Genomic DNA, 18,434 nt, shown 5'->3' with positions numbered 1-18,434 from the left:
AAAAATGGGAGGGAGGGATTTTTTCTAAACACTTCCTGTTTTTTTTTTCCAGACCTTCACATCTCTAGGCAAGCCAATGGATGTGCTATTAGAAATTTATTTCTGAGAGAAAAGTGGTGTTGTGCATTTGGGCAGCCAAAGGCAAAATAATTTGTACAAGAACCCAAAGTGCAACATGAAAAAGCATTGCCTCTTTGTATTACTGTAGATCTTTGTAGATCTTCTTTGTAGATTTCTTGGATCTGTTTGCTTGGAATGCTCACACCCTGCCTCTTTTGCATCTCTCTAAACCTATGTGAGGAAGAGTAAAAGGAAACTCTGTTACCTGAGCCCTATTTTTTCCCTTCCATGAGTATTTCTACAACAGATATCAGTGTCAATCTAATTCTGCAACATGAAAATCTCAGTACGTCATTGCCAATCATCTCAGTCCTGAACTATGTCCAAGTGGGTCAAATGAAAGCAACCAAGTTCATTGATGGGGACACAGTGGCAAAATGAGGACTGATGTATGCCTGGAATTAAGCAGAAGGCTGCCAGTTTTGTTAAACTTTAACACAAGGGAGGGACATTACCCTCTCCTCCATACATGCATTCACTCACGCACTCTCTCTCCAGCTCTCTTCCGCTCTCCTTCTCCTCCTCCTATACCAGGCATTTAATTGGTTCCAGTGCAGGTGTTACAGGGCTCCTTGTCATAGAACCGATAACGTGGGGGAGGCTCTCCTGAGCCTTCCCCTGCAGGACTCAGCTGTGTGTCCTAGCACTGTACTGCTGCCCCTCATCCCCACCAGGGGATCAGAGGGTGCAGCAGGGAGGGTACCTCGGCCTGTGAGAGACATAAGGTCAGACCTCGGCCCATGAAGGTCACAAGGTCTCACCCTATCATATGAATCCAAGGCCAACCAATATCCTAGGTCTTTTACCTCTAGGAACTGTTCATTTTATTCCCTTAACTGCCCTGGACACTGGCTGCAATTTGTGATGAATAAACTCCAGCCCAGTAACTCAGTTAGGTACTAAGTGTGTTCCTACTTTAACTCACTGTGGCTTGCAGGTGCTGCAAGGAAGGCAAACAATTCTCTGGTCCTCTGTCAATTGGCCTATGGGAGAAAAAAAAATCCTTCCTGCCCTCCTAAACAGGTGATCAGCTAAACTCTCAGCATCTGTCAGGCCAGGTTCCCATTCATAGTTTGGGTGAGTATGGTGTGCTGCTAGAATGGGAGCCAAAAGGTGCTTCACATGGCCCCTACCCTGGGCTAACTCTTGGGAGCTAGGGAATGCTAGCTGATCAACACTCCTCTTCCCATATGGCCAACGAGTGCCAGAGACTCCCAGTGCAGAGCTTCCTATTATCCCTTGGTGAACATCTCCCTCCCTTGCCACTGGAACTGTCCCATCTCACTGCCTGTCACATCAATTTCCCCCACCCATTGATTTGGGTGGGTGGCATTATTTAAAACTGTGTTTTTGTTGATACCCTATCTTTACGGAGGCTTCCTTCTGGCTCCATCTTGGAATAAATGTAATCCTTTATTGTATCACTTGTTTGGGGCTCTTTCACCTCCCTGTGTTTACATATAGAGCTTCCGAACCAGTGTAACACCGACAGATCCTGGTCGTCGGCAGGTGGGGTCAAACCTGGGATCTCTGAAGCTTAGTCCATGAGCCTCTACTGCATGAGCTAAAAGCCAACTGGCTGTTAGCTAAGGCTCTAGAGCAGAGTCAATAATCTCTAAGTGGTCTTGGTGCCACTAGAGGGGACAGAACACCACACTCTGGAGATGTGTGGGTTACACCAGCATAACAATAATCATAATAAACCAAAGAAGAACACACAAATCCCTGACAGATTTTTTTTCAAAATATTGACCTGTCACCCAGGTGATTCACTTTTACTTCAGAAAAATGTCTTTTGGTAAGGAATATGCTATTTTATCACTAAAATTTATTCTCTGCATGAAAATGATGACATATCCCCTATAGGACATATATTGATATATATATTTTTTTTTTATTATCTTGTTGAGGGAAAACCAATCTAACACTTCATTCCAGACCAAATTTGCTGGTTTTCCACAAATATGCTCCAGAGCATTGTTTCATTATGATACCAAAGGGTTTTGAGCGTTTAGTGTGACTGATAAAAAGGATTTGACAGGTGCAAAATCAAAAATGTGGCAAAAATTCAAAGGGAAAATAGGAAAGGTTTTGCCTTTTAAACCACCAGGAAAAATGTTATTTGGTTTGATTTACATCTGTTTTGTTTTAAATTGTTTTACAAGTGAAGCACAATTTGGGCTTGCCTTGCTCACATAAATAGGTGACTTCTGAGAGGCTTAGTGAACTGTTATGGAATAAAATGCAAATAAAATATTATTGCAAAGTTTAAATATTTCATGACATTTGGTGATCCTGAAAACATAAATACAAAAAAGTGATTTTCTCCTTAAATAATTAATCAAACGACTGTTGAAAGGGATTGAACAGGAAAATACAACCAAATATAAGCTTCACATGGGATCACTTCTATTTTATAAATAGACAGTCTTGTTTTTCATTGTTTTATTAACAAAGAAGACATGGAATATTATGTTACTTTTTTTAATAAAAAAGGAAAGCTCACTTATAATCTCTAGGGTTATCTCAATGATATCTTAAAACTCAGCTGATATATTCACTTATTTTTTTATGGCTCTTGTGGTACACACAAATATTACCAATCCACTCCCTTGGCATTATATAATGCTTTAAAATAAGAACTAAATCGAAAAGGAGTTCTGATTAAATTGTATTTTGTGGTGGCTCTGCCACAGAATGACAGTAGTTGTGCGAATGTCAGTGGCTACACTGATGCAATTTTTTTTTAATAGAGACTATTGTACCACCTTGAATTCCTACCTACTATAGCAACATTAAAAAATCCAAACCAGACGTGCCACTGGTGCACATCAGCTGTACCAGTTTACACCTGCTGAGGGTCTGGATCACTATATTTTAGATGTTGTTAAAGTCAGACCCAGTTTGAAGATGGATTCCACTATCTTTTGATTTCCCCAGTTGAAATATCCAGATGATGGAACTAATATAATTTTATGGTAGCTATATTTATAAATCTACCTACACAAAAATATTATAAAATATTCTAATAATATAAATATTAATAATATAATCTGCACACTTAAAAATTAAGTTACATGCATGCAATACTTTGAATCTAATTCTTCCAAGACTCAGAGCCAGATTGTAGTATGTTCCAAAGGCAGCCAACAATGGGGAGTTCTTGACATACATCTAGCAAAGTGACAGAATAACAAGCAAACAAAAAAAGGGGGCGGGAAATTTCTATCGTCGGTAAAACTAGTGCAACTGACTTGAAAACACTGATGTTGCTGTGGTGGAACTGAGAGGTTTGAGCATCAGCTTCCTTTGTTGGTTGGAGTCAGCAGTAGGAGCTTGTTGCATCAACTGGAATACAAATAAAATATGATGCACTAAGAGTCTGGTTCTCTGAGGTGTTGTGTGCTTCATTTTTGCTTTTGGTGGGAACTGAGGGAACTATGTACCTTATGGGATTGGATCCTGTGTTACTTCTTCTCAGGTTCATACAGCACCTGCTGTTTAATGCATATCTTCTGACTTGCCTTCCATTCTTCCGGCTCATCCAAGTTGCAATATTTGTGGTTTCCATGTTGTCACTCTAAAATAATTCAGGTGCAAACTTCATATGTTTCCAGAAATAATAATAATAAAATCTTGAAATATGTACAGTACTAAAATATTTCACTCTCCTGGATTACTGAATACATAAATAATAATATGTACTATTAGATTTGTATAACAATGTTCATTTGACTAAGTCTGAAAGCTTTTCAGATATTAATTATTTAACTAATATTGCTTTAAATAGAGAAGCATTATGATATTTTACAGCTGTGTAAATGGAGGAGTAGATTCAAAACAATCTACTATGTTGTGGTTCCTCAGTTTTTACATGTGCAGCTTAAGACACCTGTTGACTCCTTTCTGAGGTGTTGAGCTCCTTCGCTTATGATTGAAGTCCCTGGGAAATCTAGAGGTTCAGCACCTCTGAAATGAGTTCAGACATGTTTTATGATGGGTGCCCATAAATTGAAAGCACCCAAAAATCAGTGAACATTTGTTTTGTTTTTAAAATATTGTCCAAGAAGCTTGTCAAATGTAATACCATGTTTCAGTGGGAGAGCCAGAATTGAACACAAGCGTTCTGGCCTCAAGTCTCCTCCTGCAATGGGGATTTGCAACTGAATGTTTCTTCATTTTAATTAGGCAAACACATTTGAAATAAAAACTTTATGTAAGAATACATGAGAACTGAGAAAATCAAAACCTTCCATTCTTCACGCAGGTTTTTCAGGCCAATACTGTGACATAGACGTGAATGAATGTGATTCGGGGCCCTGCTTGAATGGTGCTGTCTGTCAGAATAATGTCAATGGATATGATTGCTTTTGCCCTGAAGGTAAGTTGTTCAAAATAATGTATTTTTATTATAAGTGACAATTTTCAAAAATTGCCTGAGGATTGAGGTGTCTTCCTGATAGTTTTCAAAGCATTTGTTAGAATTTTTTCCCTGTCAAGATATGTTATTCATTTCTGAAGTCTCATTTGCATCTATGTCCATCAAAGCAAACTACAAATCAAATATTCACACAAAAGATACAAATAGTATATTTGTAAGTGTTATGTCTCATGTTATAACCATGATTTTAACAATGATAGAATGACGGTAATGAAAACAAACGGACAGCATGCGAACTTTACAGAAAGCTCGATCAACAAGTTTATCATGAAAATATCTGGTACAGCTAAACAACCGTGCACTTTAAACCTGAGTATCATACACAATTATAATAGAAATAATACTTCTTTTTGGAATGGAGCCACAGTGCCAAGTGTTTAAGCTCTCTCGTTCTTTCAGAAAAAGGTGTTCTATTTTTTTCTTTTCTTTTTTTTTTGTTTTTGGTCTATTTCTATATAAACACAACATTGTTCAGTGTTAACTACTATATGTGAACAAAAGTGTGATTGCAAGGAAGGTTCACAGAACTAAATTTCAGTATTTTTTTCAATGAATTTGGAGAGTCTTTTTAATATACTTTTATGAGTGGTTTCCTTTTGGAATATTCTAGGATTTTTTTTCTTTTTTTTGGGGGGGGGGGCTAAGGAGGAGGAGGCTAAGTGTTATAGTTTGGAAAGATAAAGTTGTCTGGTTTATTTATAACTGGGACATCTATCACAGCTTACTTTTTGTCTCTAAAAAAATGATATGCTCAAAGTATGAGCTGAAGCTTCCTGTTCATTACATTTCTGGTAAATTGTAAAGACGTATACCAGTACAAGCATTATAATGTGAATGCAAAAATGTAACCCTTTTTCCCGTCAGAGTTGGCAGCAACAAGGTCCGGGTTCAATATCTAGGAGATCCATTCCAATAACACAATGCAAACCGGATCGAGCCCCCACCCAGTGACCTGGGACAAATATATACCACCCCCGCTGGGCGCCTCCAAGAGGCAATAATACTTCCCCTCTCGCAAGCACCTAGTCTGAGTGTAGCAAAAAGCCTTTTAATAACAGAGAGAAACAATGTGGCATTATGTTGGGGAAACACCACCAACAGGATTCATAACACAACCCATGAGCAAAAAACCCACCCCAAGCAAATTGGGGCATGCCCCTTTCCCTTTGGTTCTTGAGCCCAGCAACACCAAATCACCCAAAGTCCCAAAAGTCCAATGACCCAAAAGTCTCTGTCCCTGGTCAGGACAGCCCCAGAGTTCAAAAGTTTATCTGCAGAGCTTTACCTCCCAACCTGGGTGGAGATGGGGGCGGGGGTAAAAGGCACCTTACATGATCTGAAGCTGACCGCCCCACAGCTCCATAGGCCTTCGCTCCGCTCCGCTCCACTCCACCAGCCGCCCCACGAACTGCTTTGCTCCGCACCGTGGCCCACAAGCAGCTCCCGCCGTCCCACGAACTGCTCCACCAGCCTGTCCACCAGGCACTCCAGCCGTCCCGCAAACTGCTCCACAATATATCTTCAGGCTCCCCCACTACTTAACACAACACTCAGTGATTTCAGCTCTTAGTCAGTTCAGCTCTTTGGTGAATTCAGCTTGTAGTAGGGGAGCTTCAGTGCTGGTGCACCATTAGCCCAAAGTGAGCTCAGCAGCCTGTAACTAGACTCCTAATGAAATCAAAATTAGCTCTGATATTCCACAGGGGAGAGAGGAGGAAGTGCAATTAGCACATAAGGCCCTCACCAAGGGGCCCATGCCACCAAGTATTAATACTACCCTCCTCCACCCCCACCCCCCCACGACGTTCTTGTTAAACCTGGATTTGTGCTGGAAATGGCCCACTTTGATTATCATACGCATTGTAAGGAGAGTGATCACTTTAGATAAGCTATTACCAGCAGGAGAGTGGGGTGGGAGGAGAGAAAACTTTTTGTAGTGGTAAACACCCATTTTTTCATGCTTTGTGTGTATAAAAGGATCTTCTACACTTTCCACAGTATGCATCCAATGAAGTGAGCTGTAGCTCACGAAAGCTTATGCTCAAATAAATTGGTTAGTCTCTAAGGTGCCACAAGTACTCCTTTTCTTTTTGAAAAACATAATTAAAATGAAATTGTTGCAAATAATTTTAGTAAAATGTCACCTCTACAATTAGTTAGTTTTAAATTTAAAGCCAATATGGGTACTGGATATCAGTTGAAAATCAAGGTTAGATGAGATCATTTCACTATTTATTCTGCTTGACTAGTTTAGATTATTTGAGTTAGGAAAATAAATCTTGGCATTCATACTGATCATGCTGTAGTTTACTTGTTACCTGTGATACATGGGTCTGATTAAACTCTGATTGTGAATGAGAACAGTTACCGTATACATTATTAATGAACTCAGAGTAATTGTCAAGCTTTGTGACTTAGGGATCAGTGGAAATTGGTTCCATGGTCAGTTTGAGAAATTATGAGACTATGCCATGCACTGAAGGTGCTGATAGCTTAGCATTTGTCATGGTCTTCTTGCAGCCATGGCCTGTGACAGCACTAATGATAGTCATTTTGTAGCGTGACTATGCATTAGAATACATTTACAAGAATATAAAATGTCAAATATTGGAGTGGAGATTCTTCAGCAGATTTTATGTTAAGAAATCGCTGATACTCCTAGTAGTTAGAATTTTCTAAATGTTAGTTGCTCATAGTCTCCATTCTGTAGATATTAATGGATGGCTAAGGTAACCATGAATGATGTGGGTAGCTGTATTCAGCTCCAAATAAATGAAATATGTGTGCTGACTTCTGCATTATACTTCTGCAAAATATTCCACTGTAATAAATACCAGAACCAGGACTGAGGTTCATAAAATATTTGCCTTTGCTCCCCAGGAGATTCCCGATAGCAAGGAAGTGCGAGAGATGATCTTTTTATTTGTGTTCCAGACTGTTAAACTGCAGTCCAGGTTGACTCTTAAAAAAAAAAAAAGTGGCAAATGGCTGGAAAGAAAGTGGACCAATTTTCAACACATACTGTAAGGGCCAGGTCACCTGGCCAGACTAGCCAGGCGACCATTCAAATGGACGGTTGTTGTTGCCATTTTAGACTCACTAAATATAAGTCTCTATTGATGTGGTAAGAGCATTAATGTCCTTGCTGAGTGATTATTAATGATGAGGTAGAATGTAAAGAAATTTAGAAGTGATGAAATGGATAAAACAGAATCTGTTTGGGTCAAAATCACTTTGGGGAAGAAAGCTACTACATATTCCCTTGGGATAATGCTTGTGGTATGATACAGACCCCCCCAGAATCCAATTTGGATATGGATAGAGACCTCTTTGATGTTTTTAATAAAATACATGCTACTGGGAATTGTGTGATTATGGGAGACATTAACTTCCCAGATACAGATTGAAGGAAAAGTGCTACTAATAGTAGCAGGGCCCAGATTTTCCTGGAGGTGATAGCTGACAGATTTATTCACCAAATAGTTGCTGAACTGACAAGAGGTTCATTTTAGATTTAGTATTGTAGTGAGGATCTCATGGAAAAATTGGTCAGTGAGGACAATCCTCAAGTGATCATGAGCTAATTCAGTTTAAACTAAATGGAAGTATAAACAAAAAATAGATTTGCAATTAGAGTCCTGGATGTCAAAAGTGCAAACTTTAAAAAAAAATAAGGAAATTAGTTAGGGAAGTGGACTGGACTGAAGAAATCAAGGATCTGAATGTGGAGGAGGCTTGGAATTAGTTTTTGCAACTTTGACTTAAACTATATGAAGCCTGTATCCCAAGCACGGGCTGGGGGGTGCGGTGGGGGGGATGGAATTGTAGGGAAGGATTGCAGACCAAGCTGGAAAGCTGAATGAGCAAGCACCTCAAATAACTGATTAAGAGAAAGCAGAAAGCTTACCAGGAATGGAAGATGAGATGGATCAGCAAGAAAAGCTACCTCTCAGAGCTGAGAAAGTATAGGTAAAGTGAGAACTGCCAATAGCCAAGCAGAGTTGGATCTTGCAAAGGAAATTCAAATGAATAGTAAAAGGTTCTATAGCCATATAAATAAAAAAAGAAAACAAGGAAAGAAAAGTAGGACTGGTAAACACTGAGGATAGGGTGGAGATTGAAGATAATCTAGGCATGTCCCAACACCTAAATAAATATATTGCCTCAGTTTTTAATAAGGCTAATGAAGAGTTTAGGGGTAGTGGCAGGGTGGCTAATAGAAACAAGGTAATGGAAGCAGAAATTACCACATTCTAGGTGGAAGTCAAACTCAACCATCTTAATGGGACTAAATCAGGAGGCCCACGTAATCTCCTTTCAAGAATATTAAAGGAACTGGCACACACAATTACAAGTCCAATAGCAAGGATTTTTAATCAATCTGTAAACTCAGGGCAGGGCTGGGGGTAGTACCTTATGACTAGAGAATTGTTAATAAAGTTCCTATTATTAAGAAAGGGGGAAAAAGTGATCCAGAAAACTACAGACCTGTAAATTTGACCTCAGTTGGATGTAAGGTCTTGGAACACATTTTGAAAGAGAAAGTAGTTAAAGATATAGAAGTAAATTGTAATTGGGATAAAATACAACATGGTTTTACAAAAGGTAGATCATGCCAGACCAGCCCTATCTCCTTTTTTGAGAAGATAACTGATTTTCTAGACAAAGAAAGTCCAGTAGATCTAATCTACCTGGATTTCACAAAATCATTTCATACAGTTCCACATCAGAAATTATTAATTAAATTGGAGAAGATGAGGATTAATATAAGGATTGAAAGGTGAACAAGGAACTGGTTAAAGGGGAAACAACAGCAGGTCATACTGAAAGATGAATTGTCAGGCTCCAGTGAGGTTACTAGTGGAGTTCCTCTGGGAAAAGTCTTGGGACCAGTCTTATTCAACATTTTTATTACTGACTTTGGTACAAAAAGTGAAAGTGTGCTAATAAAATTTGCAGATGACTCACTGTTGGGAGATAATGTTAATACAAAGGAGGACCAGAAGATGAAGATCTGGACAATATTGTAAACTGGAGTAATAGAAATGGGATTAAATTAAATAGGCAAAAGTGCAAGGTCATGCACTTAGGGCCTAACACCAAGAATTTTTGCTTCTTAGCTGGGGACTTATCAGTTGGAAGAGTTAGCAGAGGAGAAAGACATGGATGTATTTGTTATTCAAGGATGACTATGAGCCGCCAATGTGATGTGGCCGTGAAAAAGACTAATACAGTCCTAGGATGCATCAAGACATATTTCCAGTAGAGACAGAAAAGTGTTAGTACTATTATACAAGGCACTGGTGAGACCTCACCTGGAATACCATGTGCAGTTATAGTCTCCTATGTTTAAGAAAGATTAATCCAAACTGGAACAGGTGCAGAGAAGGGCTGCTCAGAGGAATGGAAAACCTACCTTATAAGAGGAGACTCGGAGCTTGGCTTGTCCTAACCAAAAGACGGCTGAGGGGAGATACAATTTCTCTCTATAAATACATCAGAGGGATAAATACCAGAGAGGGAAAGGAGTTATTTAAGTTAAGCACAATGTGGACACAAGAACAAATGGATATAAACTGGCCATCAACAAGTTTTGGCTTGAAATTTGACAAAGGTTTTTAACCATCAGAGGAGTGAAGTCTGGAACAGCCTTCGAAGAGGAGCAGTGGGGGTAGGGAGGAAACCTAATTGGTTTCAAAATAAGTTTATGGAGGGGATGGTGAGATGAGACTGTCATCTCAATGACAAGTAGCCAATCTGTGACTGCTAGCAGCAAATATCTCCAATAGCTGGTGATATGACCAGAAATGGAGAGGGCTCTGAGTTATTGCAAAGAATTATTTCCTCGATATCTGGCTGGTGGGTCTTGCCCACATACTCAGGGTCTAATTGATCTTTGGGGTCGGGAAGGAATTTCCCCCCAGGTCAGACTGATAGAAACCCTGGGGGCATTTTGCCTTCTTCTGAAGCATCGGATGGGGTCATTTGCAGGTTTAAACTAGAGTAAATGGTGATTCTCTGTAACTTGAAGTAATTAAATCATGATTTGAGGATTGAAGTAATTGAGCCAGAAGTATGGGTCTAATGAAAGAGTGGGTGAGGTTCTGTGGCCTGCAATGTGCAGAAGGGCAGACTAAGCCCAGAAGGGACCATCATGATCATCTAAAGTCTGAGCCTATAACCTTCATATAGATTTTTACCCACATCAGCAAGATGGATATATCTGTATATGCATACTCATCAGCCTTAGTTGTTGATAGTCATAAGAATATAAGTTGAAAAGGGGAGGAGCTAGAACAGATCTTTCTGGGAGTCCATGACTAAGATGTCTGGAGTTGTATCCAGCTTGCAAGATGAATCTCCAACTTATTATAATATTAATAATAAACCACACTATGGACTTACAGGGAGCAGTCTACAAGAATTTGGCGGTAAACTTTATATGCCAGATAGTATCAGAAGCAGTTGATATATCCACCATAATGGCACCAATATTCTTCCCTTTCTCAAAGGCATCTTCAGTGTCTTGTGTTAGGTAAATGTCTTGATTGTGAGTTAATAATACCCATCTGAAGCCAAACTGAACAAAGGGCAGTTGTGTTTGGATAACCTCATTGATGTTCATCAGAATCAATTTCTCCATAAGCTTGTATGTGACACAAAGGAGAGAGATGGATTGGTAGCTCTTGGGATTTTCCAGCAATTTCTTCTGGTTTCAGAATGTCTACGAACTTTGCTCTGTGCTAGACTTTTGCAATGCAGATGTCCTCAAAACATCAGACGAGGAAACAAAGCAGCCAGCTTTTGGTCCCATGTGAAGTAGAACTCTATGTGGATATAATCCAGGCCTGGAGCCTTTCCTCTTTTCATAAGCTTTATGGCATAGTCCAGCTCTTTTTCTGGAAAAGGAGCCATCAAGTTTGAATCCACATTAGGATCCTGGAACCTCTCTAACCTCAGTTTTGACTGCACAGATAAAAAGATTTATCCAAGTTCTGTGTACAGCCATTAGCCCCTACCTGGGCTGCAATAGAATTTGCAATGACTAGAAACTCGTTTTTGCTGGAATTAGAATCTCCAGAAAATCTTTTAACAGTCTGCTAGACTTCCCAGCTAGAAAGAGTAAAGTCCATCTTTTTGACTGTCTGTCATATTTGGGGGTGCAATCAAGACTAGTGAGAGATTTTCACCCCTTGTCCTGTTACCCTAAGTGCCTCTGCTGTTGTAGCTCCCTGTCTGGATGCTCTCAGATAGAATACAAAATGCATTGCGTGTGTGTGTGTGCTGAACAGGCTTGGTTCAGCAACTCTGACTCAAGCAGCGTGCTTGTTACATCACAGACATACTTTGGTCTCCCCCAACCTTGATTACTACTTGCAGGGTGACCCCCAACACACCCCAAATTTCTGGAAAACCATCTGCCCTGAAGGGTCCAGCCCTCTCTTGGAACATTCAAAGAATTAATAATGTTTGTTCCTTTAAAGAGACAAAAGCACAGCATATTACTTTAACTGGAGCTAACAGTCACTTCAATTCAAACTCTGCATTGAGCTGGTTTAGATTAAAAGTAAAACAAAAAGAGGGAGGTTTTAACTGAGTTCAAGTAGAAGGATAAAGACCAAATGGTTACAAACAAATAACATTAACTTAACAAGCTACAATATTTGTTCAAGATAGTTTTCTCACCAGTCATCCTTTCTAGAGACTTCAATCCCCGTGGTTGAAGGATACACCTTTCTCAACTTGCAAGAACTCTGGCCCCCTTTTTCTGTCTAATGATGGATGCCAAGATGTCATCTTCTTTCCTTATATATTCCCAAACTCACTGTTTTATCTCTAGACTCAGGATTACCACATGATATTCTTCCCTTCCTGTGGAATTCCCATCTCCTGCTGATTCATATGTAAATGGTGATTCCATTGTTTTTGCTTCCTTTTATTGGAGACAGGTAGTGAACTGCATTTCCTTCTATCTGGGAGAAAATCCCTTTCTCCCTTTGTTTGATCACAGACTTCAAAGCATAATAGAAGTGAGTACTTATAATTATTTCATATAGTCTTAACACATTCATTTTACCATGATATTAATCAGCAGTGTTCCATTAGCATTCATAAAAGACCATACTTGATACATGTGTATAATACAATAATATTCTATACAATCAATTGATTCATTTGCTTATCATTTGAGATTCAAACTCTGTCTTTATGGACCATATAAAGTTTCTCTTTACTGCTAGGCTTTAGATGCCATATTGTCTTCTCCCCCTCTTACTAGCTTGATGGCTTTGTTTACCTTGTATATAAATAGACCTTCATTGTCTCTAACTGATGAGCAGGCTGGACAGACAAACAAATACACATTCTTTTGTCTAAGGCAGACCATACTTATGCACTACTTGTCAAACACATTTTAAGAACATAATTCTGCACATATCTATAATTTTTATACACACCCTGCATATACATCACAGAGGAATATTAATGATCAGTGAGCTATTAGTTTTTCAGTGGTATCTTACATGCCACCTTTTGTGCATTTATCATGAAAATAGTGTGTTAGACTTGACAAGAATTGATGACGCAGACTAGTGTACCACCAATGGCTTCTAGGTCACACTGTCTCTCCCCATTGACCATTCCTGATGACTAGGAGAGGCACAGCAGCTGCCACAATGCAGAAATTTGGTTTAGCCCAATCTTCACAGTATGACTGTGGGAGAGCAATGAAGATAATCAAATGTTGTGGAGGAGTACACAATTAGAAGATTGGAGGGTGGACTGCAACACCTTACTGCCTTTGATGATGTAGGAGTTAGATTGCTAAACAATCTAGATATCAACTAGAAATGCATATGAAAGAAGACTTTTGTAGAACATCCTAACTCTAACCCTAAGTAATGAAAATAAAATAAATAGATAAATAAAAACTATACCAATATTGATTTTAAACTGTTAGCAAATCAGTCCCAAAAAATCAATACAAACCACTGTCCTTCACAAGTGATCTTAAAATGTATACTTTTTTTTTCAGAGTATTACTAAAACAAAAAACTAAAAGTGGATTTAAGGGAATACCAAATCCTTATGTTTGTGTGTGTGTTCTTCCAAATAGTAGTTCTTTAAAAGTACACTTGAAGGTCAAAAGTGATAATGTACTAAAGACAGAACAGAAAAGGCTTTTAGAAAGATCTTGCAGTAAAGCCATAAAAGAGAATTATTTGTGGTTTTCTTGGAGTAATTTGATAAGAATTGATTTATTTACAATAATTGTGTCTTAGAAAAGAAGGCATAGGTATAAACTAATAATAAACTGTTTTTTTTCCAATTAAGGATTTGAAGGTCTGAACTGTGAAATCAACTTTGATGAGTGCACTTACAGCTTCTGTAGAAGCAATTCAACTTGTTTAGACCTGGTTGCAGACTACACATGTGTTTGTCCTCCAGGCTTCACTGGTAAGATTTTTTAAACTCTAAATAAGATGATAAATATTTAAATTCTCTATTAACTATTCTAAAATTAAAAATAAATGCAGTGCTTTTGATTACATGTTATTCATTTAGTGTTAATAAAACTAGATTCAGTCCAGTGCGGTGTCCTGTCCTATACATTATTTATCTAATTCCCTCTTATAAAGTGAGCAGAGACTGCGGATATGAATGCTGTTGTGTCAACAGATAGCAAGCAAGTGCAAAAACAAATCATAAAGAAAAACAAATAAAATCTCTAGTAGGCAGAAAATGTTCAGAAAATATCTAGCCTGTTATGTGTAGCAGAATAGCATTTCAAAGTTTAGCCAGTCAGTCAATGACAGCTATATACAGTAATGTTTATCTTTTGAAGATTGTATTACTACCATGCTTTTTTTTTTCTGATTTGGAGAAAAAAAAAAACAAGAATAAGATTCAATTCTAGGGAGGAGAATACTTTGTTCACTTCAAGGAGGGTACAACACAACCCTAATGATAAATAGCTTAGCAAGTGCAAATTTATTTTAGTATATAATAGGATTAAGAAAACTGGAAAGTAGTCCTTGCATCGGGGTCAGCCTGTTCCATGACTCCTGCTCCACATCTGAAGCCTCTAGAGGGCTCATGGGAAAACTAATAAAGATGCCTTGGCAGGGGCATAATAACTAATATGCCATAAGGTCAGTGTCTGGAACATATTGATTTTTGAGTTGCTGTTTTGGAGAGGTAGATGAACAGCAGTAACAGCAAGGGAAAATGGGAGGACAAACAGTAGTAGCCAAGACTGTGGGTTGCACTTGGATGGTTGTCATGTGCTGGCTAGTCTGAGAGGAGGTACTTGCTTACCATGGTGAAGAACATAGTATAAGAACCAACTTAAGTATATAGATAGACAGAGAAACACCCTAATGCCTATGAAGTGCTGCTTGCTGGAATTGAAAGAAGAGATGGACATGTGGAGAAAGAGGAGAGACCAGGAGATGAATAAGAACTATAGGGCTAGCTATTGCGCTTAGCAAAAAGGAGCCAGCTATGTGAAAATAAAAGGTTTCAGCCTGGTGATAATGCTGCTGTTCTTTCAGCTCTGCATGGTTCACCCTTTGGGACTAAATGGTGAAGAATGTATGTGGGATGAAAGGGGTGTAATATAACACACATTTTTTTCAGACCTGTGAAGACAATGGTGGCTGCAGTAGGAATGAACTAGTTTACAGTTGCTCACTGGTATAATTGCAGTTTTATGCAGTATTGCTAATGTCACAAATGAAATAATATCACTTTTCAATAAGATAACCATGATCAGCATTAAGCTCTGAAATGCCTCTATTAATAGGAACTGGGCTAATTTGCTCCTTTGAAACACAGCTCCATTACACTGTGCTGAGGTGGTGTCCACATCACAAAACTCACAACCATAGTTGACAGTGTTCAGTCAACAGACTTTCAGCAGAGCCTCAGCCCAAGAGGTTTGGAATGAGCATGTGTTATCCCTCTCATCTACAGGAGTGGTCTAGGGCAGGGGTGGGCAAACTTTTTGGCCTGCGGGCCAAATTGGGGTGGGGAAATTGCTTGCAAGGCCATGAATGTAGGATTGGGGCAGGGGGTTGGGGTGCAGGAGTGAGAGTGGGGTGTGGGAGGGCATGTGGTGTGCAGGAAGGGGCTCAGGACATGGGGTTGGGGCAGAATAGGGGTGCGTGGTGTTTGAGGGGGCTCAGAGAAGGGGGTTGGCGTAAGGAGGGGGGTGCACAATGCAGGAGGAGGCTCAGGGCAGTGGTGCAGGGAGGGGTGCAGAGTTCTGGGAGGGGTGGGGAGTGCAGGAGGGGGCTCAGGGCAGGGGTTTGGGATGCAGGAGGGAGTGCAGGGTGCAGCAGAGGGCTGGGGTGTGGCAGGGGATTGGGGTGCAGGAGGGGTGCGGGGTGCAGGCTCCAGCTTGGCGTCACTTACCTGGAGCAGCTCCGGTGTGGCAGCAGTGCACAGTTTGCCCACCCCTGGTCTAGGGGCCTATTGGTGTCTACACTTGCTATGCCATTTCCAATATCATACCTGTTCTTTGAAATTCTGTTTCCAGATATGTCAGTCTAGGACTGTTCACCATCATCAAAATAATTTAAATATAGATTTTAAATATTCAGATGTTGCATTTTAATCATGGAACTTTTTTCTGTTGCATTTTTAAAAAATGTTTTACTTCAAATCAGATCTAAGTTCCCATTTACACCCCAGTCCTTCAAGGGAATCTTCACTTGTGTGAAATGGAATGTGAGACAACTAGATTGCCCATGGGCATAATAGTCTGTTTATTTCCTTTGCAGGGCTGTTATTTACATCTGAAGGGAAATGGAATTTTCTGTGTCTTAGAGTAAGAGGATATCCATATTCTTTCCCACTGACCACCACTTCGGCATGTTCTCTATACCATTCTGTTATTTCTGGAGTGCAAACAGGAAATTACTTCCCTTAAAGACTGTTTGTGTCACTCTTTAATTCTCTTGATGAGGTCATTCCAGCCTAAGGAGAAAAAAGAATCAGACCATAAGCATCATATCATAAGCATTTTTGTAGAGCTCTACTGTAGTCTAGCAGACACACCCCACTTATTTAGGAAATTTAATTTATGTAGGAGAACTGAAAGAAGAAAATAACTAAATTGTAAATGCCCCGTTAAGAATCTATAGTGTGTTAGGTTTCTGCCACAAAATTATTATTGTTACAGCTACATGTTGTTAATTTACAGTTTTGCCCAGTCACTGTGGACATTTAATTTTCATTATCTTTGTCTTTCTTATTTTTTTCTAATTTTAGCTTAAATACTTAGAATATATAAATGTTCACAAAAGGCTACTTAATAATTGGGGGAAAAAAGCTTTAGTTTTATGATGTTTTGAATAATCCTTATGCTGCAGAACACTATTCCCAAATTATCAGTATTTGTGCTTTTCATTATTCACTTGGCACTGAGTTTACTGCCTAGCTAAATAGATTATCAATAAAATACAAAACCCTTGTCAAAGTGGTGAACTTGTTTTATCTTTTACATCATGAAGAAGGTTCAGAGTTTGGTTCAAAAAACTAATTCTTTAATCACCCAAAACATCAATTGCTTATTAAAAGTTTATCTTGAGTCAAAACTTTTTGAGTCAGAAAAATTTGTATGGAAATCTCTTGAGTAAACTTTCTCACAAAATGTCCAGTAATCTGGGCCAGAAATACAGCAAGAAAGGTTTATTTTATCATATTTCTCCCCTGATGGTTTGTTTTGATTGGGTGGGGTTTACTACTTATACAGTCCTCCTGAAACATTCAGACCCCGTAGCATTACAGGGCCAGTGTTTTGGGACAAGGAGTGTTTTCTGATCCCAGATAGGTGAGTAGGCAGTGGCATGTCTCCCCTCTAGCTCCAACACATAGGGGCAGCCAGAGGGCTCCGCACGCTGCCCGAGCCCCAAGCGCCGGCTCTGCAGCTCCCATTGGTTGGGAACCATGGCCAATGTGAGCTGCAGGGGCTGTGCCTGCAGATGGGTCAGTGCACAAAGCTGCCCGGCTGTGCCTACATGTAGGAGCCAGAAGGGGGACATGTTGCTGCTTCCAGGAGCTGCTTGCGGCAAGCACTGCTTGGAGCCTTCACTCCACACCCCCTCCCGTGTCCCTGCCCCAGCCCTGATTCCCCTCCTGCCCTTCGAATCCCTCATCCCCAGACCCACCCAATAGGCTGCACCCCCAGCCAGAGCCCTTACACCTCCCACACCTCAACCCTCTGCCCCAGCCCAGAGCCTCCTCCTGCTCTCCAAACCTCTCAGACCCAGCCTGGAGCCCCCTTCTGCACCCAAATCCATAATCCCTGGACCCACACCAGAGCCCACACCCCAACTTCTTACCCCAGTCTGGTGAAAATGAATGACTGAGGGTGGGAAGAATGAGCAACAGAGGGAGGGGGAGATGGAGTCAGCGGGGGAAAGCCTTGGAGAAGGGACAGGGCAGGGGCAGGGCCTCAGAGGAGGGTCAGAGGGGAAAGCTGTCAAGTAATTAAAAAAATTAATTGTGACTAATTGCACCATTAAACAATAATAGAATATCATTTATTTAAATATTTTTGGATGATTTCTACATTGTCAAATATATTGATTTCAATTACAACACAGAATTCGAAGAGTACAGTGCTCACTTTTCTTTTTACAGGGCAAATACTTGTAATCAAAAATAAATATAGAGTATTTTTCAATTCATCTACTACAAGTACTGTAGTGAAATCTCTTTATCGTGAAAGTTGAACTTACAAATGTAGAATTCTGTACACAAAACTCATTCAAAAACAAAATGTAAAACTTTAGAGCCTGCAAATCCACTCAGTCCTATTTCTTGTTCAGCCATTCGCTCAGAAAAACAAATTTGTTTACATTTGCAG

At 39.7% G+C, this 18,434-nt stretch overlaps 1 protein-coding gene across 1 annotated transcript in view; it reads left to right on the top strand.

Annotated features, from left to right (window-relative positions):
- The window catches only part of EYS (eyes shut homolog), a 1,492,075-nt gene that overhangs the window by 391,417 nt on the left and 1,082,224 nt on the right, over positions 1–18,434 (top strand). Inside the window, exon 11 of the mRNA XM_084624916.1 lies at positions 13,895–14,017. Coding sequence (XP_084481042.1) covers positions 13,895–14,017 — 123 coding nt within the window. The remainder of the gene's footprint in view (positions 1–13,894; positions 14,018–18,434) is intronic.

The sequence above is a fragment of the Lepidochelys olivacea genome, assembly GCF_965140295.1.
Source record: "Lepidochelys olivacea isolate rLepOli2 genome assembly, chromosome: 3".
NCBI lineage: Eukaryota > Metazoa > Chordata > Testudines > Cheloniidae > Lepidochelys > Lepidochelys olivacea.
The sequence above is the reverse complement of the archived record's forward strand: the minus strand, read 5'-3'. Positions and strand labels throughout refer to the sequence as shown.